Below are 26,285 nucleotides of genomic sequence, written 5' to 3'. Positions count from 1 at the left end.
GATAAACACAGCTTGAATGAGAGAACCGTGATAGGGAAAAACATGTCTGAGAAAACCTTGTAGTGTTGGGGGGAGAAAGATCAAACCACAGTTCTTGTGGGGGGCAGGTGAGGGTAGAGAGAAGCAGTGTCTGGTGGCAGGAGGGATGCTGGCACAGCCAGGACAGGGACCGACATTTGCACCGACGAGATTGCTCTTCCTGGAGGCACCGCTGGGGTTTGATTCCATCGCCGGTGACACAGAAAGAGCATCATTAAAAGTGAGAGTCATTAAAAAACCCACCAGGGTATGCAAAATGCCAGCAGGTTCTCCAGGTGAGTTCAGCTGAGACGTGAGTGAAGACAAACAGGACAAGGTAAATCAGACATGGGAGTTGTCAGCAGAAAGGTGGGAGTTGAAGCCTTAGAAGTAGAGGAGCTCAAGGCTGTGCGCAAAGCTGGGAGAAATTAAAATTTAAGAGTTTAGAGTAACTTTGACTCATGTAACTGGAACAAAGGTGAGACTTGAGGCCTCCACACGTCCGGGGGGTCAAAGCCTGCGGCGGGGCTGGGGCCACAGTGGCCTTGCAGGGACCGGCAGCAGGGCCGGGGAGCCCCCGCCGGCTGCCCGAGCTGGAGAGCGGCAACAGGAACGCGGCGCTGGCGCTTCTGGAGCAGCGCTGCGCCGCGCTGCTGCCCGGCTCGGCTCGGCTCGGCTCGGCTCGGCTCGGCTCCCACCGGCGCCCAGCGCGGGGAAGGAAGGCTGCGGCGCGGGGCGGGGGCTCGCCCCGGGGCAGGACCACGGGGCGCATCCCGGGGCAGGCAGCACAGCTCCGTCCCCCGCCCCAGGACGCGCCGTGCCCCTCCCGGGGGCGGCCCCTCGGCGGGCACAAAGCTCGGCTCGCCCGCCGCTGGCGGAGCTCCGTCCCGCCGCCGCCGCTCCTCCCTCCCTCCCTGCCTGCCTGCCTGCCTGCCTGCCTGCCTGCCGCGGAGCCCGCCCGCCGCCTCCGCAGCGCCCGCCTTCCCTCCCCCCCTGCCGGCGGGCGCAGCGCGGCGGGATGGAGGCGGCCGCTGCCGGAGCTCCGCCGGCCGCCGCCGCTGCTGCTGCGGCGGCTGCGGCGGCGGCGGCGGCGGCGGTGGCGGTGGCCGCTGCGCCCGGGGCCGAGACGCCGCCCGGGGCCGAGACGCCGCCCGGGGCTGCCGCCCCCCCTCCGCGCCGGCTGCTGGCGCTGCTGGGGGCCAAGCTCTGCACCTGGTGAGTCCCGGCCGCGGCCCCCCCGGCCTCCACGTGGAGCCGGGCAGCGCCGGCCTCCCTGCGCGCCGGCCCCCGGGCCGCGGCCGCGCTCGGCGGGAGGGAAGGGAGGGGAAGCGGCCGTGCCGCGCTCGGCGCGGGGCCCGGCAGCGCGGGGCCCGGCAGCGCGGTCAGGATGCGGTGCCGTGTCCGCGCCGCCGGGAGAGGCCGTGCGGTGCCCGGCCCGGAGCCAGCGCCGCCGCGGGGGGACGCCGCGCCGCCGGCCCGGGGCTACCGCGGGGAGCGGGGCCGAGCCAGGCTTTGGTCCTGCGGGCCAGCCTGGGGCCGTCGCCCTGGCAGAGGTGAGAGCGGCGGGGTGCGGGCAGCAGGCGGGAGAGTTTCGGGTTCGGCTGCCGCGGGGCTGCGCGGCGCGGGTGTCCGGGCACCGGGGCTGCTGCGGCCGCGCAGCCGCGCCGCAGCCGGTGCCTGCTGCTGTGTGGGAGTGTGAGGAGTCACTTCAGCCAAGATAAGCGTAGAATTAGCGAGTGATGTATTTGATTTTGTTAAACCAGGAGCGTAATCTCATATATGCACACATGCCCTTGACTTTTATTTTTAGTAATTCTGGCTTAAGGCTTTTCTGTTTTCCTGCTTTTTCTGTACTTTTATCTGTTCTGTACTCTTTTATCAACATTGTTGGGAAGAACAGGTCGTGGGGGAGGGGGGCAGAGAAGATGACAGAACAAAATAGCGGAGATGAGGTGTGGAGTCCAGAAAGAGCAGTATCACCTTTCCCTCCTTCCTTGAATCAGCTTAGGACAGAGACCCGTTCAAGTATATCCCTTAAAATGCGAGCGTTGGTTAAGCATGGAAAACTTCGGGAAAGAAACCTGCCAAGTTGTGGAGGCATCGTGCGCATCCCAAGGCTGGTACTTGCCAAGTGCTGCCTTCAGTGAGAGCAGAGCCACCTCCTCCCGCTTCCAGCCTGCAAGAGCAGCCATTCGCTTACGCCTTCAGTTTCTGTCTGGGGAAAAAAAAAAATAATCCCTGCTTAAAAGGCTTTTTTGAGGCTCTAGGTTTCTAGTAACTATTGCATCAGATACCCTCCGCTGACAAATAGGAGGTGCTGGCTCTCCTGCCACCCTCGCGCTCGTACACTTGAGTCCCACTGCATGGAGGTGTGGGCTGGCCAAGCAGAGTCATATATTCTTAGCCTGCTTTTCTCCTTTGGTTATAAGTTTCTTTTTTCTCTTTTCATTCCTCGTGCCTGTAAGGAATGCCCAAAAAGACAAGACAGGGACTTGTTCAACTGTTCAGTAACCTCACCTGTGCTAGTAGTTCTGCCACATGTTGCCAGAAGGCTAAGTGAGTTTACTGATGGTACTTGAAAGAAAATAAAAGAGCTCTTGCTGATTTTTGCTGAGTTGATTTTTTTTTTTTTTCTGTTTCCCCAGGTGGCTGGAGGCTCAGCCACTTCAGCTTTTTTAGAGGCCTTTCTGAGTAATAGGAAGGTTTGTAATGAACTAATTTTTTTTTTTTTTTTTGAGTAAAACTAGTAGAAAGTATGCTTTCTAGTTCTTGAAACAAAACAAGTTTTTCTTTTCTGTTTCTTACCTTTTACAACTTAAGTTGACCTCAGTTTCAAAGCAGAACATTGAAACACTGACTTCTGAAAATATTAGTTCTTAAAAATGTTTTTTTCCTGTCTGGAGCTATCTGCTAATCATGTTGAAACATGGCTTCAGTCTGAACCTGCATTTTCCTTTAACTACTCGCATGAAAATGTGAGATTATTCAAATGAAACAGTCTCTTCCCCCGCCATTCAGGAAGGGTTCAGTAGTTAAAGCTGAAGTGCAAGTAAACTGTTACATGAAGAGTGTTGCCAGGCTTTGCCTGTTAGTGTTTAACTGATGGCATAAAAAATACAGCTTTTCAAAAATGGAATTTATTTTCATGAAAAAAATCACATTAAAATTATAGGATTTATTAAACTAATAGCCAATAAAATTGTTAACTGTGGGCTTATTAGATTTTCTTTAACTTCCTGAGATATAGACTCTGATTGTATTTTAATATCTTGGGGTATTTTTCTTCTGCATTTCACATGGAGCCAAAGAAAGGCAGCCTGACTTTCTCAAGGTGTCAAGAGCTGCATGTTGTTCAGCGTTAGCTTTAGACCAATCTGTGGCAAACTTTCATGTTCTAAAGAATCCCAAAATGACTCCTAGTTTTGCTCATAGCCATAGATATAGCTAGCTAAGATATGGTGGCTGAAGGGGGAGGAGAAGTAATTAGTAGCTGACTACCAAGCAGTAAAAAACACCAACAAAAAACCCCCCATACTATAAAACTAAAAAGGCCATTTCAGACCACTTACCTTGTGTCATCTGAGAGTCCAAAGTGGTTTAGTCCTTACCAATGCATTAAAAAAAAGAGCAGAGAGGATCAGGTTCTGGCATGGAAAAGTTAATAATTAATATATTTTTTAAAATGATGATAAATTATTAATAAGAAAATCAGTCATCGATACTCATGTCAATACCGGAATGAATGGAAACTCATGTCTTTGAAGCATTGTTCTTATAAGAAATTGTCTTGCAAAATGAAACCAGTAGGATTTAAAGTTTACTCTCAAGTTTTATGGAGGGCAAAACAGGTTTTTTAATTTGCTATGGGAATTTAGTGGGCATTGAAATAATAAGGCTCTTGAGGCCACGTTTAACAAGGGTCATCTTACTCTGCTCAAATCGCCTGGAGCGCAGTGGGTTGCACCGGCAGCGTGGCGTCACCTTCGCGGTTTGGAGAAATTCATTTTGCACCTTGGCAGAGGGCGTGAGGGAAACCATCGGCGCGTCCTGCTGAGGCTCCCACCTGGCGCGGGGGTCACGGCAAGAGGCTGTTAGTCCGCGCGCAGCCCGGAAAGTTGCCAGAAACGTAGTGTTTTGGGATTCCAGAGGACGTTTTTGAGGGCAGCCTTCCACTGTCAGTGAACAGTGTCTTTATTTGGCTCTTTTGATCTTAACATTTTGAGGCTCTTCAGCAGAGGGAAGAAAAAAAATCCCTGAATTAAAATATAGAAAAATAAAGAAGGGAATGAGGCAGGGTGAAGACTGACTGCTTGCCTTGTCAGATGCCTTTGGTACTGTAGACATAAATGCTGTAGGACTGCCTAGATATACATTAACTAACAGCAATGATTGCTGGTGCAGAAACCACTAAGCAAACAGTTCTGTAGATTCTGGAGCTGCGTCTCTTCCCATATGCAAAAACGCAAGGAGATAATTCCTTATGTACTTTAAACCGGAAAAACTTAGTTGTTAGAAAAACTGAGGATCAGCTTAGTGGAGTTATTCCACTGCAAGAGGGCAACCAGGTCATTCTTGTTTTTAATAAAGGATGGTTGAAGCTGATCAATCATTAGCAAATGTGAAGGGCAGCAGATTTTCCCCCTTTTACCCTCTTGCTGGAACACGGTCACTATGCAGTTTGCCAGTGCATGTAGGGTCCCGGCCTGTGCTATAGAAAGAGAAGCAAAGCTACTCCTTGCATATCATATGCTGGGGAAAATAGGTAAAACCTTTCCCCACAGAAGTCCATGTTAAACAGGCCAGATGCTTGTGGAGCAGTATTGCTGGTCTCTGTGGCACCACCTAGGAGATGGGCGGAGGGGAGTTTGCATCCAGGAGAGCAGGGCTTCTACCAGCCAAAGCAGCTTTAACCTCTCCTGGTGTGTATTGGCAAGTGCAATTCATTTCGTGGACTACGCAGGCTTCACAGCTGTGCCCTCGTAAAATTGCAGTGGTTTTGTCTGGTCACATATGTATTTTTTAAATGCCTGCAACCACATTTTTTGTGTGTTGTTCACTGCACTATTTCTCCCTTGAAATTTCAATGTGTCTTCTGTCATCTTACCTCCTGCAAAGGAGCCGGAGTTCACAGGGCTGGCAAAGGGTGAGCTGGACCCATTGCCCATGCCTGCGTGAGAGAAGAGGTAGTCTCATCCCGGAAATTTTAGCTCACCTATGTTACATCCTTCTTAATGGCACCTGATGAAATTAATTCTTTATATGAACATAAAAGACATTTCTGCATCAGTCAGAATACTTAGCCAGAATGTGTCACGATCATTGCTGATTTGTTCACCAAATAGTGCAATCGGATCTTTGACCAGAATAAAAAGAAATTCAATATAACAGAAGTGAGGTAGCTTCAAAGTTTTTTTTTTTTTTCCCTCTTTCTTTTTGCATACAAATACATATATATATATAAAAAATGTATGTATTTTATGGCACTGTTTACAGTTAACGCTGTGCTACAAAGTAGCCATGATAAATTCCTAGCTGAAACATGGTCTCTGTGCTTACTTCAGCATTCAAAATGCTAGAAATGAGAATGTTCGTTCTTTCACACACCAGAAAGAGTTGTTCACATGAGGCTGGATAGGACCTTAGAAGGTTGTCACATGATATATGAATACTTACAATGTGAATGTGCACCGTTGCTGGGATGGGCAAGGCGAACTGTAGCAAAATGTGGGGCTTGAATCTCTTGGAAGTGCAGCATGGCTGGACTTTGCAGAGATTTGCTGTCTCATTGAGATGGACTTGGAGAGAAAAATGTGCCTAGCAGCATTTTTAAAGTCAGAAGAGCTTTGGTGTCAGGCTGAACTGAAAATGAGATTGATGCAGCTGAAGTAGAATCCGTGCAAAGAAGATGTCTCTCTTCCAAAAGGAGGGATTGACTGTGTGACTGTAGTTGGCTTTAGCACCCTGGAACACACCCTTCTCGTTGCCGGACAGCTGGATTGCACAGCGTAGCTGGGCCAGCTGGCATTTACTACATTAAACTCAGCCACCTTGGGAAAACAGGCGGTGTTACTGGCACGTGGTGCGCCTGGCACATGGGTGCCCTGCCAGAAATCATCAGGGAGAGGTGTGGGCACAGGGTAGGTGCAGAATCCTAATGGGATGCTTTCTTCCCTTGCTCAATTTGTTTGGGTAGGAACAAATGAATCAGTTGTGCAGACAGTTAAATTCTCATCAGTAGTCTTCAGCGTAAACAAATTAGATGTGATCTTTGCAGACCTGTGCAGAGAGCACAGCACTGAGCCCCTCTCACTGTATATTGTGAGTATGCAGGCAGACACTGGGGTGGTACAAATCTGCATAGCTCCACTGGCAGGAAAACCAGCAAGCCAAAAGGTACACAGCAATCTATGTGTACTCCTGTTTGTCTAGGAGCATCTGGAATAGTTCACTTTATATTAGGTGAAGAATTGCTACTAAAAGAGCATGAGCTTCTCCCCCCCTCCCCGGCTGTGGGTTGGACTTAAAAGGAGTTGTAAACGCCAACGTGATCTTTGGCCAAAATGTATTCTTAACTTCATCCTTGATTATGGCAGGACATGATGGAGTATATCAGAAAAAAATCCACAATAAATATTAATTATAACAATTCATATTGTAAGAAAGGTGATTTTTTTTTTTTTTTTTACAGTGAGAGCGATCAATCACTGCAACAACCTCCCCAGGGACGTGGTGAAGTCCCCATCACTGGAGGTTTTCAAGATGTGACTGGACAGGGTGCTAGATAATCTCACCTAGACTCCCTTTCCCATGAAAGGTTGGACCAGATGATCTTTTGAGGTCTTTCGGACCTGGGCTGTTCTATGATTCTGTGGTTAATACTTTTGTATTTCCTTAGCACTGCTCAGCTTAGGGTCTCAGCTCATTTTCAAAGACTCAGGTCTTGGAAGAGCCTGAAGGCAGTCATGCCTTATCTCCATGTTGTAGATTTCTATTGACCAAAGTCAGAATGGGATTCAGTGGAGGATGAAGGATTTGACTCAGGCTGTGTGCATCAAAACCTCTCTTGATGAGAACAGATCCTGCCGTTGGTTTCAGCCTGCCCAAGTGAGCTGCTTGAAGATCCTTGGAATTATTGCAGTCCTTATCACTGGTGGTTTGAACTGGCTTCACTTCTTATATGGCTGTCATGAGGTTAGACTAGATCTTCTGTGTAGACAAAACCCTGCTTACTGGTAAATCAGAACAATGTTAATAGGGAATCGAAAAAGAATAAAGTGTCAATCTAAGAAATGGCATTTTCCCTGTACAACTAGCAAATATTATTTTTTAAAAACTTGACTGTTTAATTCTAAGCTTGCTGTGTTGTCTTTTATATTCACAGGCATATTTTGAAAACGATAATTCTGGGCCAGATGCTCTCCTTGTTTATCTGTGGGACTGCTGTTACAAGCCAGTACCTAGCAGAACAATACCAAGTGAATACTCCAATGTTTCAAAGTTTTATCAACTATTCTTTGCTTCTTCTAGTTTATACAACAATGCTGGCGTTTAGGACTGGTATGTGAAATATGGGATGGGAGATTCTGGTTCTTTTTTTTTTTTTTTTTTTTTTCTCTCTCCTCTTCTACATTTTCCTTTCAGATTTTGAAACTAAAAAACTTAATACTTGTCCTGTTTTTTTAAAGTTCCTGCTGAAATTCCTGCCTTGTAATAACACATGGAAATGAATTTCACAGGTTAAATGTGCATTTAGTTTGATTTCATTTCATTTTGTTTCTGTTTAAAATTATGTGCTCTTTGGTTTCAAGGCCTATGTTATATTAGGGAAAATAGGCTTTGTTGTAACAAGCTTCTTTACCAGAGGCTATTTAATATTCCTCCTCTTCTTATTAATTCACTCTTTAAACAACTCCAGTGTTGTGGGTTTTTTCCTCATGTGGAAGAATTTCTGTGCTTTTCACCATTTGCATTGTCTCTTCCCAGGCTGCATTTTGCTGTTACTGTATCTTTCTTAAGCAGGGGCAATCAAAATCTAACGTCTCAGTATTTATGCTTCTAAAAAGCAAGATTCCTGTGCAACATTTGGTTGAAAAGAAACACATATTGATTGCTGCTTTCTTCTAAACAGGCAGTGACAGTCTTTGGCAAATCTTGAAACAGCGGTGGTGGAAGTATATTTTTTTGGGACTGGCTGATGTTGAAGCCAATTACATGATTGTAAAAGCCTACCAATACACGACCCTCACAAGTGTGCAGGTAAGGACCGATCTCTTGTTTTGAACTATTGCTTTTATTACAGTTTTGGACCTGTTTCTGAAAAGAGATTCATAGGATAGACAGGGAAGCTATTTAAGCCTGAAAAAGCTTTCCAATATCTATTTTCTCTCTGCAGTATAGAGAAGAGCATCCTGCATCATGAATAACATTTCCAGGAAGCAGAGAAAATTGGCTGGTATTACCCAGTGCCAGCTCTTGAGTTGAACTCTAATTATTTTGATAGAAAGCACTTCTAAGAGTTTGCTGACAGCCACTCAGGTTTTTCTCCTGACACAAAGGAAAGACGTAGGACCGGATAACACTCACTCAGCGCAGGGTCTTGCTGTTGAGAGCGAGGTAGATCTCTTGCCTAGTCCTAGAAGCTGTGGGAGGCATTGAGAGACATAACCCCACACGTGAGGACATACTGATAGCTGGTGGTGCTGACCGTGCAGTGAGGGACCAGCCCTATGGCTTTTGGATGTGACACTTCAGTTCAGGTCCCTCTCTGGAAGAGGTGGAAGGGAGGTCAGCGTGCCAGGCTCCTGAAGTGCCAGTAGACATCCTCTGCAATGCCAGTGCTTGGTGCTGCACCGTTGCACTAGGATAAATCTTGTGTTCTGAAATAGCTCTATAAGCAGGAGCGCTAAGGCTACGGTTTCTGTGTTACCCTACACCAACATAGGCTGCTGCAAGAGTTCCTGCTTCCAGCTGCATGCTCCTGAGCTTGCATGGCCAAATCCCTTGAGGAAACTGGCTCAGGGCACTGAGCAGAGTCAGAGTAAACCCTGTCTTTTGCTGGACTATTGGTGAGCCGTGTCAGGCCCAAGTTAGCTCCCTGTGGGGCTCCACAGCTGCTGCTGCTGCTGGAACAAGGGAGGGGATGGGGCAGAAGCAAGGAGGGAGCGTGTCCGGGGCTGTGCCAGCCTACGCCTGCTCTTACCCGTGGTGGATCTGTGGCCAGGGTCATGGCCCCACTTACCTGCATAAAAAAATAATGTACGATACAGAATTGGCTGTTAGTTGGAAAGGAGTGTTTAGGTGTCAGCGTTTTACAGAGTCAAAGTAACAAGGGTTAATATTTAACAGAATTACCTGTAAAGCAATAAACTCCTGTGGTCTGGGCTCCCTTTAGACAACCGCAGTAACTTTTCCTTGCAGTATTTAAAGGCCAGTAACATGTGCCTGATGGATCATTATTGTCACATTTCCAGTTCATACTTATGTGTTATGACTCATTAGGCCTTTAATTTACTTACAAATAATGCTTAAGAAATCAAAGCTTTAGAAGTGACACATTTCAGTCGCAAGATCAAATTAAGCTGATAATCGAGACACTATTTGATCATATACTTTACAGCTGAAAATGCCAGGACTTTGATCCATATTCTCAGAAGTAGTAAAGCTATTCCCATGATTTCTTTCATAGAAATTAAGAAAGAATAGATACAGTAGGTTGTCCTTTCCAGTTGCCAAACTCGAGCATTTGCTGAAGCTTCTTGCCATGTGGTAACCTTCAGACTGATGCTTCTTTCAGTGTCAGTTCAGTAATTGTGAATTTGTTGTAACTGCCTGTTGCAGTAACGTTTCTTGCACATTCTCTGAAGTCACCAGTTTCTCACCGCTGTCAGAAATAAGATACAGGACCAAAAAACCTGTGATTTGCTCCAGTACAAGGCATTTGCTCTCTGTCAGTAGCGGTTCTGCAGCTACATTGCAACCTGTGGTTCAGAGCACCCAGCCTGATGGCCTGTCTGCAGTGCTGGCTGTGAGTGGATGCCCAGGGAGCATATGAGGCACGCAGGAGTATATGGCACCTTCCAGAATGCAGGGTAATTACTAGTAAAATGCTGGCTGGCTCGAGCTTCAGCTCAGCCCTGTGAAACTTATCTTCAAAGATAAGTTTTCTCAGCTCAGCAAGGAACTTCCATGTATTTTCTCACACACGCACACAAAAGCAAAACAGATTTTCCTTTAGTTATCAAATACCAGCATTGCACGGAAGGGCTTGGGAGATTTTTACAGAGATAACATTGGGATGGCATCTCTCATTTCTCTGTAAATAAAGAAAAAGGCTTTGGTCCACAACCGAGCTCTTTCTGTTTGGCCGTGGCTGAATCAATGCCAGGGAGACTTCTTGCTGACAGCATGCTTCTGTCTTGTGGCAGGACTTGACTGTGCTGCCGTGTGAGCACATATTTCATAGCAAAAAACCAAGCAGTATAGCTGTGGTTTCATGTTGTCAACATGTTTTTAGGCACGATTAGCATTTGCTCCATTGATAATTTGACTGGAGGCATTTTATAGGCAGCTATTGACAGAATATCAGCTGATGGAAGAGTGTTAACCTCAATAGGAGAAATGGCAGGACGAGCCCCTGGGGCTCAGCTGGAGGCTGCCCTAAGGAAGCCTTACGGGGAAGCGAGCAGGAGGGGCTGTTGAGCTTTCTTGCTCACAGAGCTGTCTGGAGCTGGCAATTATAAGCAAACCAATGACCTCCAACAGTCTGTGATAATTTATTAACCATATATTAAAACGTCTTTTAATAATTTACTCGCCCTACTTTTAAAACCTCCTATAAACAGTGTGGCCAAAGCCTGTCTTGAGTGAAAACATTTATAAATCAAATCACCAAGTTATCTGTTTTTTCCCCTTGTAAAAATACAGGCTAGAATTGAATAAGACGAGAGTTTGCTGAGGCTTTACTGGCAAGAGTAATCAGTACCACAGTAAATGTCATAAAACCTGAATAAATAAACTTTATTCTTTTAAATGGCTCCATTGACACAATTCATTGTGATATTATATCTGCTTTGCACCTCTTTGATCTTCATCCTGTACAGAAGAGAACATTTTCCACCAAAGAGCTCTGTAACATAGTAGATGAAGGGAAGGCAGGATCCAGTAGTTGGAAATCAGATTTATTCTGTCTGTAATTGAGGGTAATTGTCCCCTGGAACGGATTACCAGGGCGTATTCTTCATCATTTGGTGCCTGTGTGTCCTGGCTGCGAGTCCTCTAACCAGGATGCTGTAGCTCTACAGCATGTTACTGGTCTGGATACAGCAATTCCCCATCTGGTGTTACTGAAAGAGCTTCTGGCTCATTATCTACTACTGCCTTACATCTTAATTAAGATTTTTTTTTTTTTTTTTAAAAAAGGGTTTTTGTTCCTCTCTTTCTATTTGGGTTGAAAAACTGCTTGGAGGTTGGAAAGCTACGTGGCAGCATCTCAATTAACAGGGAAGTGAAAGCTTACATATTAATAGAAGAGACGTCTGCTACTAGGGGAGTAAAATTTTTCCTTTTTAATTTTTGTAATATTTCTTAGTTTCCATGATTGCAACTTCACACCGGAGAGATCAAGTACATTTCCATACTCAGGACAGAACTGGTTCAGTCCAAAGGTGGAAAAACAGAGTTATGAGAGCTAAATTGTATGTTTTGCAGAAAGAGATAAATGACAGTTGTTTGATACTAGTCAAAACAGTTAAATTTGGAGGAAATGTTAGAAAGTTTTTTTTGAGCATAGACAAAAGGTAAGATAGAGAAAAAGTCCTGTGACTAGATAAAAACTCACAGCATGATACTTTTTTGTATTGAAATACGTGGTATCACACATTAGGACTTGTGTGGCTCTAATGTCTAAGCTCCTAATGCAGTCTAGGCAAGTGCTTTTGCACAGACTTCTCAAACTGGACAAACTGGAGGCAATCCAAGGAACGAAGACAAATAGGTGGAAGGATTAGAATTTAATCTGTAATAACTCCCCTAAATGCTGTGCTGGTAAGACTTTAATATGTGTAGTTAGGAACAAGTAAAACCAAACTTACCATGAAAGTCTTACGAGTTTGGTTAAACCCTTGGGGACGATGGGTGACCTAGCAGAAGCCAGCACAGCAGAAGACTGGTGGTGCACTTAGGCAGGCAGAAGCTGGCAATGAACATTAAGGACTAAGGGCTCTTGTCTTGATTGTAATGATTATGCTCCAGTCCTATTGACCTGGACCTAATACTTCGTAGTGACTTCAAGAGGCCAGGTTTTAAGGGCTGACATTTAAGAGTAATTTGTGAGCAGTCTTTGGAAGGCTGACTATATGTTCTGCTGTAGACTGTTACCTTATATAGTTTCATGGTACTCTACTGAGGCAGGTCAGAAAATACACCTTTTTTTTTTTTTTTTTTTTTTCCTCCAGGCAAATTCAGAAACAAAGTCTATTTTGTTGATTTAAATACTAAACCAATTATGGTTAGCTCAATGTTTTTGGTATTACTTGGTTATTCTAGGATGTTATGCCTATCTTATGCTGCAGCGTACTTTTCTGTATTAAGTACACAGCTAACTCTTGGTATTTTCTGTAATAAAGAAGAATGAGTAGAAGATGGGTGGGTCTAACAGCAAGGCAAAGATAGGTAGGATTTTAGAAACACACAGAGAGGGGATAATGAAGAAAGGAAAGAGAAGTTGGTGTCACTGCTTGTTGTGGAGTACAGACATCCTTGAACCTTAGCTATTAAGTCTGCTCAGGGCAGTGTCTGCAAACACATCCAAAGTGCTTCGGAACTGCAGCTGCCTTGTGTGTCTCTGCTTCTGGGGCGTGGGTGAATTAGAGTGGGTGACCTCCTTCTCACTAATTGAGAGTCAGCTCTAACAGAGTAATGAAAATGCACTGGGGGCTTCTACATGCTTTTGTGGGAAGCTGGAAGATTCGGAAGGTGACTTTAGGAAGGTTGTTCTTCCCTTCCTGCTTTCCTTCTACTAATTTTGCATGTAGTTCCCAGCACATGTGCCTTTTTTTTTTTTCCCCCACTAGAATCCAGTTGGGGAAAAAAAAAAACCAAACAAAACAAAACCGCAGGGTCAGATTCTTGCCCTATTCACTTCAATGTAAAATCAGATCACTTTTATCCTTTAACAGTTCCAGATTTTTCTTTTGTGTACATGGAGCCCTAAACTCTTAACTGCAGACTTGAGGAGGAGTGAAAAGATGAGCTAGACAAAACCTGCTGGGGAGAAAAGGAAATGTCGCTGAACTGCCTCCTTGTATTGGTGTCATGGGGAGCAATGCAATTTCAGAGCAGCATCCTAGCATTAGTTTGTGAAGCTGCAAAGATTGATTAGATCCATCATTAGAAGAGTTTCTAGATCAATGCCTTCCTACCAGGAGAGAGTGGACCCCTTGCCCCAGCTCCTCTTTCACTTGCTAAATGCTTTTCGTGGTAAAATGTGGGTCTGACCCCTCTTTTAAATGAATCCACTGGGGTTGCTTTGCGGCTTTCATTAACAACTGATAGCAATGGAAAGTAAGATCCTGTACGTTTGCTTTCAGGATAGTGCAATCCACACTTGGGGTGGGTTTCTAATTCAAACCATTTCTCTGTACACACAGCTGCTGGACTGTTTCGGGATTCCTGTGCTGATGGCTTTGTCGTGGTTCATTCTCCGTGCAAGATACAGGCTGATCCATTTTCTTGCTGTTGCTGTCTGTTTGCTGGGTGTAGGAACAATGGTGGGTGCAGACATTTTGGCAGGGAGGCAGGACAGCGAAGGTAAGGAGTCCTTCATCGTGGGGGGAAGAGCGGAGAGACTGTTCCCGTGGTGGGCTAACTTGTAAAGGAGAAAGAGGAGCAAATGCAGGGGGAGTGAATATAGTTTTATTTTAAAAGAGAAAAGGAGAAGACCTGCTGCTATTTGTATTTCTTGTCCAAGAAGACAGTGGCTGAGAAGATGCTGATTTTATAGGGAGCTGTGGAATTTCTTTGCTTGTAGGTTTGGATTATTTCTTCCACCTTAAAAGAGAAACACTTGTGTTAAGCTTAAATTTTGTTGTTGCCCATCAGACCTGATGAAAGCCCTCATTCTTGAAAGCTTATTCACTTTTACTAATCATGCGAGATGATTTAATAAAAGATGCTGCCTCTCCCTGCAAACCTTGTGTTGCTTACACTGTATCGGCCTGCTGGCAGCCAGACTTCTCTGATTTGCAGTTTTCTATGAGCACAGATAGCAACTCAAAAGTTACTTAAGAGCAAGCTGACTTCTCCGAGTCATCTTTGGCAGACCCAACAGAAATGGTACACGTATTCCCGAGGCCCACAGGCCACTGCCTGGAAAGCAGGGGCTTAGGACAGGAGAGCAAGAGGAGATGTGGGCAAGATGCCGGGATTCCAGGGACCTCCGGGAGGGAGGCTGGGCTCTGGGGACCAGGATCCAGCTGGATGCAGATGAGGGCAGGTCTCGTCTTCTCTACGGCAGATGCCTAACTCAACCCACATCATAGCAATCTTATTTTGAATAAGAATTTTGAATTTCCAGAGCCAGAGGGTATGAGGCAAGGTAAATTTCAGGGGGAGAGGAATGGGGCATTGCCTTCATCAGGCAGTATAGAGATAAGCCTGTTGGGCATTATTTTGGGGCCTTACTGTAGGTGAGGCATCAAGACAAACTGAGGTTTAGCTTTAATGCTATGTGGTACAAGTATCTCAGTCCTGAGGGAGAAAAATCTTCTTTCCCTGAGACTTTGACAGTTGTGCTTTATTCGCTGACCTGGATATCCTTACTACTGCTTACGCTCATATTTCAGACATATTTTCTTAGTGATTGCCAAGTGGCTCAGGGAAGGAAATTTTAAATCAATTCAAGGATTTAAACAACAGCGATCCTCTTGCTCTTTAGCTGATGCATAATGGCATTTACTTGCTGAGTGATTGTATCACAGGGAGTCCCATTTGCACAGTACAAATAAATCACAGCAGGACACATGATACCACCCATCTGCAGTGCCCACTTAAGACCTGTCATAAACCTGAAGCTGAGTCCAGGTCCCACTGAAATCAACAGACTGATTTTAGCAAGACTTGAATCAGGCTTTACTGCAAAAGTGGGGGCAATATTCAGAAAGGCAGAGAGCATCTCTAACCGGGAATTTTCTCAAGTCCATACAGTGCCTAAGGTCAGCAGAAGTAGAATTGGACCGGACTATACAGCAGTGGCTTGGTCAGGATGAGATTTCAGTGCCGGGTTTAGCTCATTCCAGGCTGTGCCGGGTGAGGTGAGCGGGTAGCAGAGTCTGTGCGCAGACACCAAGCCGCTCATCTGCACACACGGGGTGTTTCCTTTCCCCTCACCCTTCAGGGGGCTAGGAAGGTAGAGATGTTAGAGATAAATTTGCTTGTCTTTTTAAGGAAAGTTAAAAAGTGTTTGCAGCATTACCCTTATTGTGGATTAATATTTCTGTACAGGTAGTGACGTGGTGATTGGAGATGTCTTAGTGCTTCTTGGTGCTTCTTTGTATGCCATTTCTAATGTGAGTGAGGAATACATTGTGAAAAATCTGAGCAGAGTGGAGTTTCTAGGAATGGTGGGCTTGTTTGGGACTATTATCAGCGGTCTACAGCTGTAAGGATCTAATATTTATTTTAAAACTAATTAAGAATATTCTGCAGATGATTGCTTGTCTACCATGAAATGATGATGTTGCTATTAACTTAATTCTTTGTTATGTCTGCATTTGGCCTATGTGGGAGTCCTTCCACTTGGATTTTATTTTTGTTGCTGATCAGCATCCATTTTATATCCTTTTTATTTGCACTATTACAGCAATTCTAAAGCTGAAATCCTGCAATCGAACACATACAGTACTTGGCTGTATTTTTGATTTTGTTGATCTTCATGAGGACACTCAGTATGCTGAGGACTGTTCACAGGAGTGTATTTCTTAATGGATTTTCTCTGTGGAAAAGTTTAGGAGATAATCATTAGCAGGAGGTCTTCCATATTAAACTTCAGTTTAAAATGAAGCCATGCATACTCTTACAAATAACCACGTTAGAGTAACAGACTACATGCACTTAAGTCTATCTAATGAATTTTATGTTCCTCATTTCTCATCATTATAGTTAATAATTTCCTCAAATGGTATATCAAATAAAACTGAATCTCCAAAGGGTGAAAAAGCCTGGGAAGAGGGCATAAGAATTAAAGTGCTTTTGACTTTCAGGCACTTTAATTTTCAAGTCTTTTTTCATGCTTGTTAGGTGTTGGGAGTTAGTGTTATTCAATAAAATTTCAAACAAAAAATTAAGGAATTATAAATCAAAATGCTTCTTATATATTTTGGTAATTGAATTATCTATTTGAATATGATTTTTTTTTCCTTTTTTACTATATTATATCTTCTCTCTAACTCTAGAGCCATTGTGGAACATAGGGAGATAATGAGAATTCAGTGGAACTGGAAAATTGGTATGTGTATGACAAAGTGATGTGCATTTTTACAGAACACTGGAAAATGATAATCATTTAGACTTCGAATGCTGCGGTTTTAATTTTCTTTCTCTGGATATTAAGCAGCATTCATATTGTCAAAAATTTATTTTCTGCAAACTTTGCAGCTCAGCAAAGGATAAGGTTTGCAGGATTGAACATTAAAACCTTTGAGCTCAGGTTTTGCATTTTACGTATAACATGAAATAATTTTTCAAACCAAATGGAAATAAATAAAAATTAAACCTGTTTAATTACAGACATGTTTGGTGTTGGAGCATTACAAGAACGTTTTTCTGTTGTCCTTCCTAAATGAAACACTGGGGAAATGGATTTTGTGACACATTTTGACCTCAACAGAACTGTACGTTACTAAGAAACGTGGCTCTAAATTTCTTCAGTCAGCTGTTACGTTAACTAGGAAAGAACGAGAACTTTCTTGTATAGATATAGTAATTTTTGCAATACAGGGCAGTCTTGGAAAAAAAGTATTTCTGCCATGTTTTTCTTAAATTTACATTCCCATATCTTTTAGGAGACCTTATCCTAAAGATAAAAATGCATAGTTTTAAAGCATCTGAAGAATATTTGTGTTCTTTAAAATCAATATTCCATGTCGTGCCTTAGGACTAAATTGTCACCTTGTTTTACAGCATTACTATTCACAGTCTTTGCCCTCTGTATGTTTGGGCTGTATAGCTTCATGCCAGTAGTGATTAAAGTTACCAGCGCAACCTCGGTCAACCTGGGCATTCTGACTGCAGATCTCTACAGTCTGTTCTTTGGGCTTTTCCTCTTTTTCTATAAGGTAAGTATCTTCATTCTTTCACTATAATTTCAGTTATAGTTTTACTCTAAAATGATAAATAAAGCATAGTGTTCGTAAAAGCCCTTGAACGGTCATTTGCACTTATACATTTCTACAGCTTGTTATCGTTCACTGTTGGCAGATGTCAATCAGGAGGAGTCATACTTAGTTGATTCCATAGCATTGCACCATTAGGCAGATAGTGATTTTCAAACAATTTTGCACTTGATGGAATACATTAAGGGTTAATGTTAAGAGATAGTAAATAATTTCCTGAGGTGTTCAAATGGTAGAGTTCTTGCCATAAGCCCTGTGTGGAACTGTATGTTAGATTTGGTTCATCTCTCCAAGCGTCCAAAGAGAGGGTGTGAATTTCCCTGTCCTGAAAAGCATCTGGTGTCTGAGAGAGGAGCATTTTGGCTTGATTTCCAGAAATTAGTATTTTCTTTTAGAAACTTAATCTGTTCATTATCAACATCTTGGGATAAGAATCAATCTCTCTCAGTGCTGCTGCTAAGGAGAGACTAAAGGAACTGAAAAAAATGCAGATAAATATATTATTCTGTATGCTCTCCAAAAGGCAGTTACTTTTATTGTGCTCTAAAATATTTTTGGTAGTGTCTGTTCAAGCTAAATGACAGTGTTAAAAGGTTTCATTCCACCCTATGCTCTTTATCCAGAATAATTTGTGGGAACCTAGCTCATTACAGCAATTGGAGTAATTGAGTCAGTCACTCGGTGACTGGAAGGGGCTTAGTGAGATGCTTGTGAACTTTGCTTAAGAACTTGATTTGTATTATTCCATGTGGTTGCTTTCTCTCCAGCATTATGGAGAGCCAGAAACTTTTAGGTCAGGTTTGTTTCTGAAAATGAAGGCCAATTTATTTTACAGTGCGGAGGTCTGGTAATGGTAGGGTCCAACAGCAGCTAGGTTTTCCTTTTTTCAAGATTCTCTTAGCTCAGCTTTCCTCCCTGTTTTGGGTTCCAAAATTTGCTCCAAGCTATAAAGCATCCATTAAAAATGAATGTAGGAAGTGAACCACACTTAGATTCTAACAATTAAAAAAATCCTTTCTAATTTGCTTCCAAACATGTATTTTGGCACCTAGACAGCTTAACTCAAGAAGTGATTATAAATTTATATTCATAATAGTAAAGAAGAAGAAGAAGTAAGCAAGAGCTTTGGAAGGAATACAATAAAGTTTTATTCTTCAGGATTTTTAGCTTATTTTGGGGAGAGGTTTTGCTGGGAGCAGATCATCCCATAATTACTAACTGCAGGGTATTCTGGTAATAAAAAGGAAAAATGAATTGGAGGAGACTTTGGGGTTGTATTATGAGAGCATTTCAGATATTTATTAATATAGGAACTTGCATCTGTGGTTAGAAACAATGAAATAGCAAAAAGGGGAGCAATAATAATGCCACATCTTTAGTAATCAGAGGTCTGAGATAGCTTAGGAACCAAGAACTGAGAGCGTCTGATCTTGACATGGCTTTTAACATAACACTTAGCAGCAGAAAATCTTATTGCCAAGTTACCCATATAGTTTCTTTACCTATGGGGCAAAGCAACCAGGCAGGACATTTCTTGGATGAAAAAGCACCCTGGACACAGGAATCTACAAATAAAAATGCAAGGAGTTGCTCTGTATTCCCCACTACCCGATGATATTTCACAGCAAGCCACCGAGGGCTTGGCTGGGCTGCAGAGGAGCCAGCCGCGGAGAGCTCTGAATTACTGCGGTCTGAGCCTGCTCTGGAACAAGCAGCACAAACATACGGTGGCTACAGCAGACACCGGGCCCGGGGATTTCTGAGGTTTTGACTTGTGCACAGTGTTTTTTGCTAATGCACTCAACTTTCCAGCCCCAACCATGTCTGTTTAAGGTGAAATGTGAATTTTGCATACCTGTTTTGATGAGCTCTTTTTTTTTTCCTTTTGCTCCATAATGAGTCTTTGCTGTGCTTGTTCCTAATGAGCTCATTATATACAGATACCTGTAATACCTCAAGAGGTGTTAAAAAAGGTCTCCAAATGCTTTTGTTGTATAAACTCCTATGGAAGGGAGTATACTGTAAGTACAGACACTAGATGGAGTTACAGTCCTCCAGTAACATTTAAAGTAGTCTTTAGGCTTGATGGTGAGTATGGGGATATAAGCTGCACAAGTATGACTGAAATCAGTGTCTGAAGCAATGAAGTTGCTGCAATATTTGAAATGAGGAAAAAAAAAAAAAAAAAGGAGGAAGAAAACCCAGGAAAAGACCACTGAGCCCTCCCCAAAAATGAAAGTGGGGGGGGTGAAGCATAGGCCTGTTGGAGCAGTATGGTTAAGGTTCACCTGTCTCAATAGCTGCAAACACATAGGCAGGCCTCGAATCGCAGGTACGCTGCAACGCCTTTGGCACCCTGGCTCGGTGACTGTGTATCCACTCATGGAGGAATCCATTCTGAGCAGGATCAGAGACACCTACTGTCTTATACGCACTACAAGAGGGGGTCTGGCAGTTACTGTGACTGCCCAGTCTCGCCCGCCAGCCACATGTCCTTGCATGCAAGCACATGTTCACTCGTGGCCTTAGGTTGCACTCTGGAGAAGTTGTCCAGGTGCCTTGGTGCAGAGCCAGGCTCTGCCTGTTTGATGGGAATGGGTCAGTCACAGGTAGGGCCGTGGACGCTGCTGCTGCTGCCTCCATCAGGGCATCTTCAGAGCTTGGTGCTTCCTCCTGTGCAGAGTGAATGCTTGGGTCCAAGCTCCTCCAGGCAAACAGCCAGCAAGGTGAGGAGAGAGGGCACGTATCACAAGGCCACTGTGTTGCAGCCTGCTTTTGCTTTTGCATGGTGCCGTCCAAGGGTTTCCGAGCCAAATGACTACCAGCTAGGAATTGTAATGCCTTAACTGTAGATGCTTCAGTCTTTTTTGCATCAAAGTCCACTGTCCAGGTCCTACCATTCATTTCATCCAGCTCTGCTGCTTAAGAAGCTAGAACATACTTTTCAAGCACATCTAAAGAAGCTAAGGAGGTTAGGGAGTACTGACGGTGGGATATAGGATGTGCCATGTCCTTCATCCTACTGTTTAATCAGTGTGGTTTGGCAAAGGCAATATGGAGGACTTCAGCAACTCTGCTGAAAAAGTGTTCCTGGCTGTGGATAACTTAAACACTTTGTATTATTGCATCTGGTGTTAAGAAGCAAGCATGCATTTTTCTGTCAAGGTGGATGAATCTCAGCAATTGGACTTTTAACAGGCAAGTGAATGATAGTGAATCAAATGCCTGATGTACCTCAACAGTTCATACTCTTACCTCACACCACTCTTAACAGAGCACAAATGCTGATCTTGTAAAAGGAGCCCCAGTCTCCCTCTCTTCAAGGACTTGCTGGGTGTAGAGAGCAAACCAGTTTTGGTCCAGTAATAACATTTGTCTAGCCCTGCAGATGGTTAAGAGCTGTGCAGAGAACCAGCTGCTCTGGTGACTTGCAGTAGGATGGAGAGATTCATCTCTTGCCAGGACCTGAAATATTTGGCTGTGCTGAAACAAAATTCTCTTAAGGGTACAGTGTTTCAGCATTCACGTGTGTAAGCAGCTATCCTTTAGTATCACCATATTTACAGCCATTTGTTCTCTCTGCTAAGATTGTTGTACATAGACCTAAGGAAACTCCCTGTCCAACAGTGTTGAGGATGAGATGCAGAGAAAACCAGCCAGCAGCTTGAGTCTATCAGTGAACGGGGCTGTTGAATTTTGATTTTCAGACCCGAATACAGATCGTGGTGATAATCCTCATTAAAATATTTTTAAAAAGGAAGGGTACCTTTCACATTCTTAAAACAAGGCAGCATTGACATTTTTTTATATCAGATGACAACATGTTTCTTTCTTTCCTCTGCCAGTTTTCAGGTCTTTATATCCTGTCCTTCGTTATCATCATGGTGGGCTTCATCTTGTATTGCTCCACTCCGACTCGGACGGCAGAGCCCACCGCCTTGCCACAGCCTGGCAGCACTGGCTTGGACAACGCTGCGCTGAAGCTCGAGGAGAACGACAGTGAAACTCCAGCTGTAACCGTACAGTTCACAAGAGAAGAAACTGTGGTGGTCAGCACTGATTAAACAAACGGCAGCATTTCAAAATAGAGCTTTTTTTTTTTCTTTTTACTGCCAAATTTCCCTCAAATGTTAATCTGGAGAATTGTTCTACTGCCAAGGCATATGTCATGCTGCGCTGGTTTTAATGCACTGGATAGACTTTTAAGGCCGGATCCTCAATCAGTGAAACTGTATTGATTTGCCCTTGCAGAAAATCTGGCCCTTAGAAGAAGAGAGAGTAGTATTTATGTGGAGTCTCTGGAAGGTGAGAGACTGTTATTTTTAAATGCTTAATTAACTTAAGAGCAAATGCTTGGGGAAAAAACTTAAGCCAAAGCAAGTTCTCAGGTCACTAACTGGAGCAAAGATGTTTTATATTGCATTAGGGACCCAAATCTGCAAGATGCTATCTGGGGGCTTCATGGTTCCCACACTTCAGTGCCGGGTACCCTCAAATAGCATCTTGCAAAACCTACTCAGCTTCTCACAGGATCTAGTTCTGCAATAGGTATTACATACATACACCTTCCACCTGCTGATGGACTTCATTCCTCCGCTGGAGGATTTGCTTCTTACATTCCACCCAAATATTCATCTCTCCATATTGCTGCACTCCCTGTCGCAGCTGGGGCTGCTACAGGTATTTTATGTTGAATTCTAGTAAGCGAAGTTTGAATATGTTTTTTATAATCCCTTCTTTTTCTCTCAGTGGCCTGCTGTTTGGTGCGTTTCCACTAGGTGGAGGAGACAAAGTCAGGCCCTTGCTCTGTTCAGTAAGAACTGAAGGATTTTTTTTCTGGATGAGACAGCAAAAGGGTTTGAACTGAAGTTCACTTTTCAGTGAATTTCTCCCTGAAATGGGACATATTTCTGCAGAAAAATTTGAATAAAATTGGCATTTCTTAAAAAAATTAAAGCATCTTAGCTAATCCTCATTGCAACACTAGTGACATACACTCCAAAAGGTTAAGTGCTTTCAGTAGATTCAGTGGCAGTTTTCCTCCCCCTCTTCATATTTACAGTAAATGATTAAAAAATACGAGGCTGCAGTTTTAACATCAGTAAAACCATACTGGGTTTTTATTTTATTTTATTTTTTCGTACAAGCCTTCATAGCTCAGGTGTATGAAGTAACGAATAAAGTTTTCAGCAGCTGAAGAGTTGGCTCTTGGTTTGTTTATTTTTTTTAAGCTAGAATTTCTTTATTGCTCAAAATTATATTAATTGTTTTTACTGACCAAATGATTCTTTCAATGGCTGAGCTTTGCCGTAAGAAGTAAATGGGACATTTTCTGAACATACTGGTGATCAGATGACACAGACTGGTTTTGTGTACTTCTGGTGTCATTTATTCAAGCAAAATAATTCAGCAAAACTCTTACCTGATTTTATTTAGCAATAGCAAAATAAACGTTCAGCAGATACTACAGTAACGAACATTGCCTTTTCACTGAGTAGTTCATGCACGGAAGGGTGAAGAGGTGCTGATGTTTTATGAAAAGCATTTGGGCCCAGTTACCTTTTGCTTTACCACTGGAGTAACATCCAGGTCAGGGATTAAGGCATTTAAACGGGTGCATCTATAGACATCTGTACATCTAAAGCTGAACAAGCAGCTTGAGAGCAGGTGGGGTAAGGAAGTCTGATGGCAGTAGATACCTAAGAGAGGCCATCTGGATGAAGTTGTGGTTCTCCATACCAAATTTTAGTTGCCTACAGCCTGGAGGTAAGTTCCACCCACTGTTACTTGTGTGATTAGTTAACTATGTACAGTAATGAAGCAAACAGCAAGCAAACCTATAGGTCTATAGATGAATGTTCCAGAACTCTGCACCTATTGGCGCACGATGGGATTCAGCTCCTAAATGGAGCTAGTTACGTATTTTGTGCAAAAAAGTTGCTGAGGTCCTGTCTCAAGTGCCTCTCTGTGGGCCATGATTCTGTTGCCTTGGTGTCAACTGAGAGACCTTATGGCGTCTGTGGCATCTCTAGGGGCTGGCAGATAGGACCCAGGATCTAGAGGAGACCTGTGACCTGGAGCAGATTGTGGAGGCCAGATGAGATCCCCTACGATCTCCGAAATGGTGCTGCAGCCTGTGGTTGAGGCACTCAGCCCTTCCCTGATGACTGTGCGGGGCCATATGTGATTACTTTAGATGCTTAACCTTCACGCAGCTAAAACTGGATGAGATGAATCCCAGATGAAGCTTATGGCCCAACCTGCAGCAGGTTCTTTCTGTGGTCACTGGATGGCATTTCAGCATCTCTGTGGTGTTTGCTAAAACAGCTGTGTGTGTCCAGTGGTTGAGAGAGCGCTTTGGTGTGCCTGCATGTCACATATGCAGTGCGGCACGGAAATCGGTCTCATTTTATGCACCTCAGGAAAAATAGCAGGGCCCTTTGCACTGGGCCCACGGCAGCTGTGAATCGCTATGCAAAGAAGAGAAAGCACAAGGCAGCAGCTGGAGTTATAATAGAAGTGCGGTGGAAAGTGTGGTCAAAGGCTGGAGTCAGCGGGTGAAAGCATTACCTTGGCAGATGGAAAAAGTAAAGCTAATTTAGCTCCTAAGTTCACAGCATCCCTTCTGATAGTTCCCATTGAGTGAAAAGCAGGGGGAGGTTTTTCCTTTGTGCCAAAGCAAGGAATAAAAGCCCACCAGCTTGCTAACGTTGTAGCAGCTCCACCAGAGGATGATGCTTGGCTGGTGTCCCGTAGTGCTGGCATGAACAAGAGGGCACGTGGCAGCTTCCCCAGGGACAATCCTGGAGGTTTTCCGTTAGCACCAAGTAGCACAAGCTCTTACAGTGCATTTGGGGTGGACCAAGCTGGGTCAGGTGTCTGCAGCGCTGCGGATCTGAGGCGACTTGTGCCCGGAGAAGGGAGGAGGTGAGAGCCCAAAAGGTGTTCGGAAGTGGCAGAACAAATGCCAAGGGCAGGGACCCAAGTCAGTGAGCAACTGAAAGAAATGGCTAAAAAGGGAGGCCATCCCATGGCTTCTACCCCTTCTACAGGCAAGGGGTGGGTCGCACGTTGAAGCTGTTTTGAGGAGAAACTGCTGACGGCAGCAGGAAGCTTTGGGGAAATCCTCTTTATTGATGAAGAAGGCACCGAGTCCTGTTGTTCTGAAAATGGTGGATCCTTCGCTTCCCACCAGGGCCCCCCCAGCTGCCAGGCTCCCCCGGCAGGTCCCGCTGTGGGGCTGTGCCTCCCCTGCCCGTACCTGCTCCCCCCTGGACCCCAGCAGCGCTCCCGGCACCTGGAGCGGAGCCTGGCCCTGCCCCGCGCGCAGGCAGGACGTTAGGGGTGGTTTGGCACCTGTCTTCAGCGAGGCCTTGCCTCGCCCAAGAACGTTTTTTAGTGAGATTTCCACGCGAGAGGTAGAAATCACATTTGCCTATTTGGGATGTTTTTGACCCAGCTTGCTGGTCTTTGTCTCATTGCTGAGTTGTGGTGGGGTCGCTGCACTCATTTCAAATGAGCGATCTATTAAATGGTAGAGCATGTATTGGAAAACATCAGGAGAACTTACGAGCTTTTCTGTGCCAAAAAATAAAAGCGCACCTGGTTCAAATGTTAATCTACAATATTACTTTGATTGGGCAACAATCTTGCTAAATTAGATAACCACTAGTTGTTGTGTTTTTGTCTGGGACTGAAAATGCTACGGCTGTCCAGACGTGAGGAATGGCAGTTATCCCACCTTACGGATCTGAATTAAAGTAAGGATTAGATCTTGATTACATGTCAAGAAATAGTGTATCCTTGGCAAGGTCTTCTGAGAATTTGTAGATATATTATTTAGGGGTTATATTTTTGAGGGATTGTGAAAAAAATACAAATTTCACCCCTCAGATCTCTTTGCTGTAGGTGATTATTGCGTGACCAGTTCACTAAAGGTTTTGTGTTTCTTAAACCCGTCAGCATCAACAGGCTGTGTTTAAAGACTATTAACTCTCCGTTGCAGCAGAATCAAGGGGGAAACGCCTACATTTGATTACTGAAGTCTGGATGCCACTGTATATGTAGTGCAACCACAAAAATGTTTTAATTAGGGGATTATTCCATACTGTCGCTACAACAGGACAAAGATCATGCTTGCGGCAGTGCAGTATGTTATATTTCTAAACACGGTATTATATCCGGGTTTGCATTCATTTTAATTTTAATTTGGATACTCAGTCCTTTCCCATGTAGAATGCTCTCTTCAAGGGGGGGATGGTATTTTATTCTCTGTAATTAGTGATATAGTCAGCGGTAACAACGTAGGTTTTATCTGCAAGTACATAGAAGCGTGCATTGAGTCAGACTTTGGCTGGTCTTCAAAACGCAGGACCATCTTGTGGCGTGGTGTGAGTGCACAGGCAGTAACTAATCTTCTCAATACATAGACCACTGAAATCAAAATCGTGTAAAACACGTGTAAGATTGCAAACACATCCCATTAGCTATGGATTTGTTCTTCCAAGGCTTTTAAAATATGACTCTAGTAGTAGATTGTAATCTGATTCAAACAACTGGGCCGGACAGGACTTCTGCTGAGCTGCAAGGAGAGGGGAGCAGCGCAGGGCAGCATGCCAGCTCAGATTCTCCATCACTTACTTACACTGGGACAGCTTGGTGATCTGGCTAGCTTATATTCTGAACTGAAAACTTAAAAACTCTGTTTCACAGACACAGGCTGTGATTTAACTTCATACAAAAGTTTTTTGTGCCACATTGTCGATAACTAATGTTAAGACGTGTATTAATGCCACCAAGAAGCTCTGGAAGGTCTTTCAAGCTTTCAGCGAGGACAAGGTTGATATTTTTTGTCAATCCCTCTGTCAATGACCCCATGCC

At 44.1% G+C, this 26,285-nt stretch overlaps 1 protein-coding gene across 1 annotated transcript; it reads left to right on the top strand.

Annotated features, from left to right (window-relative positions):
• Positions 1-1,036: 1,036 nt before the first annotated feature.
• Positions 1,037-21,469, top strand: SLC35F2 (solute carrier family 35 member F2; the record flags this gene model as incomplete). The annotated part of the gene is made up of 8 exons (XM_082337916.1): positions 1,037-1,233; positions 7,400-7,579; positions 8,151-8,274; positions 13,665-13,824; positions 15,517-15,673; positions 16,467-16,519; positions 17,194-17,348; positions 21,251-21,469. The coding sequence occupies 8 exons, from the start codon at positions 1,037-1,039 to the stop codon at positions 21,467-21,469; spliced, it is 1,245 nt and encodes a 414-aa protein (XP_082194042.1).
• Between the last annotated feature and the right edge of the window lie 4,816 nt (positions 21,470-26,285).

This window comes from Platalea leucorodia (genome assembly GCF_965183815.1).
Source record: "Platalea leucorodia genome assembly, chromosome: 2".
Classification (NCBI taxonomy): Eukaryota; Metazoa; Chordata; class Aves; order Pelecaniformes; family Threskiornithidae; genus Platalea; species Platalea leucorodia.
This window is presented reverse-complemented; position numbering and strand designations above follow the sequence as displayed.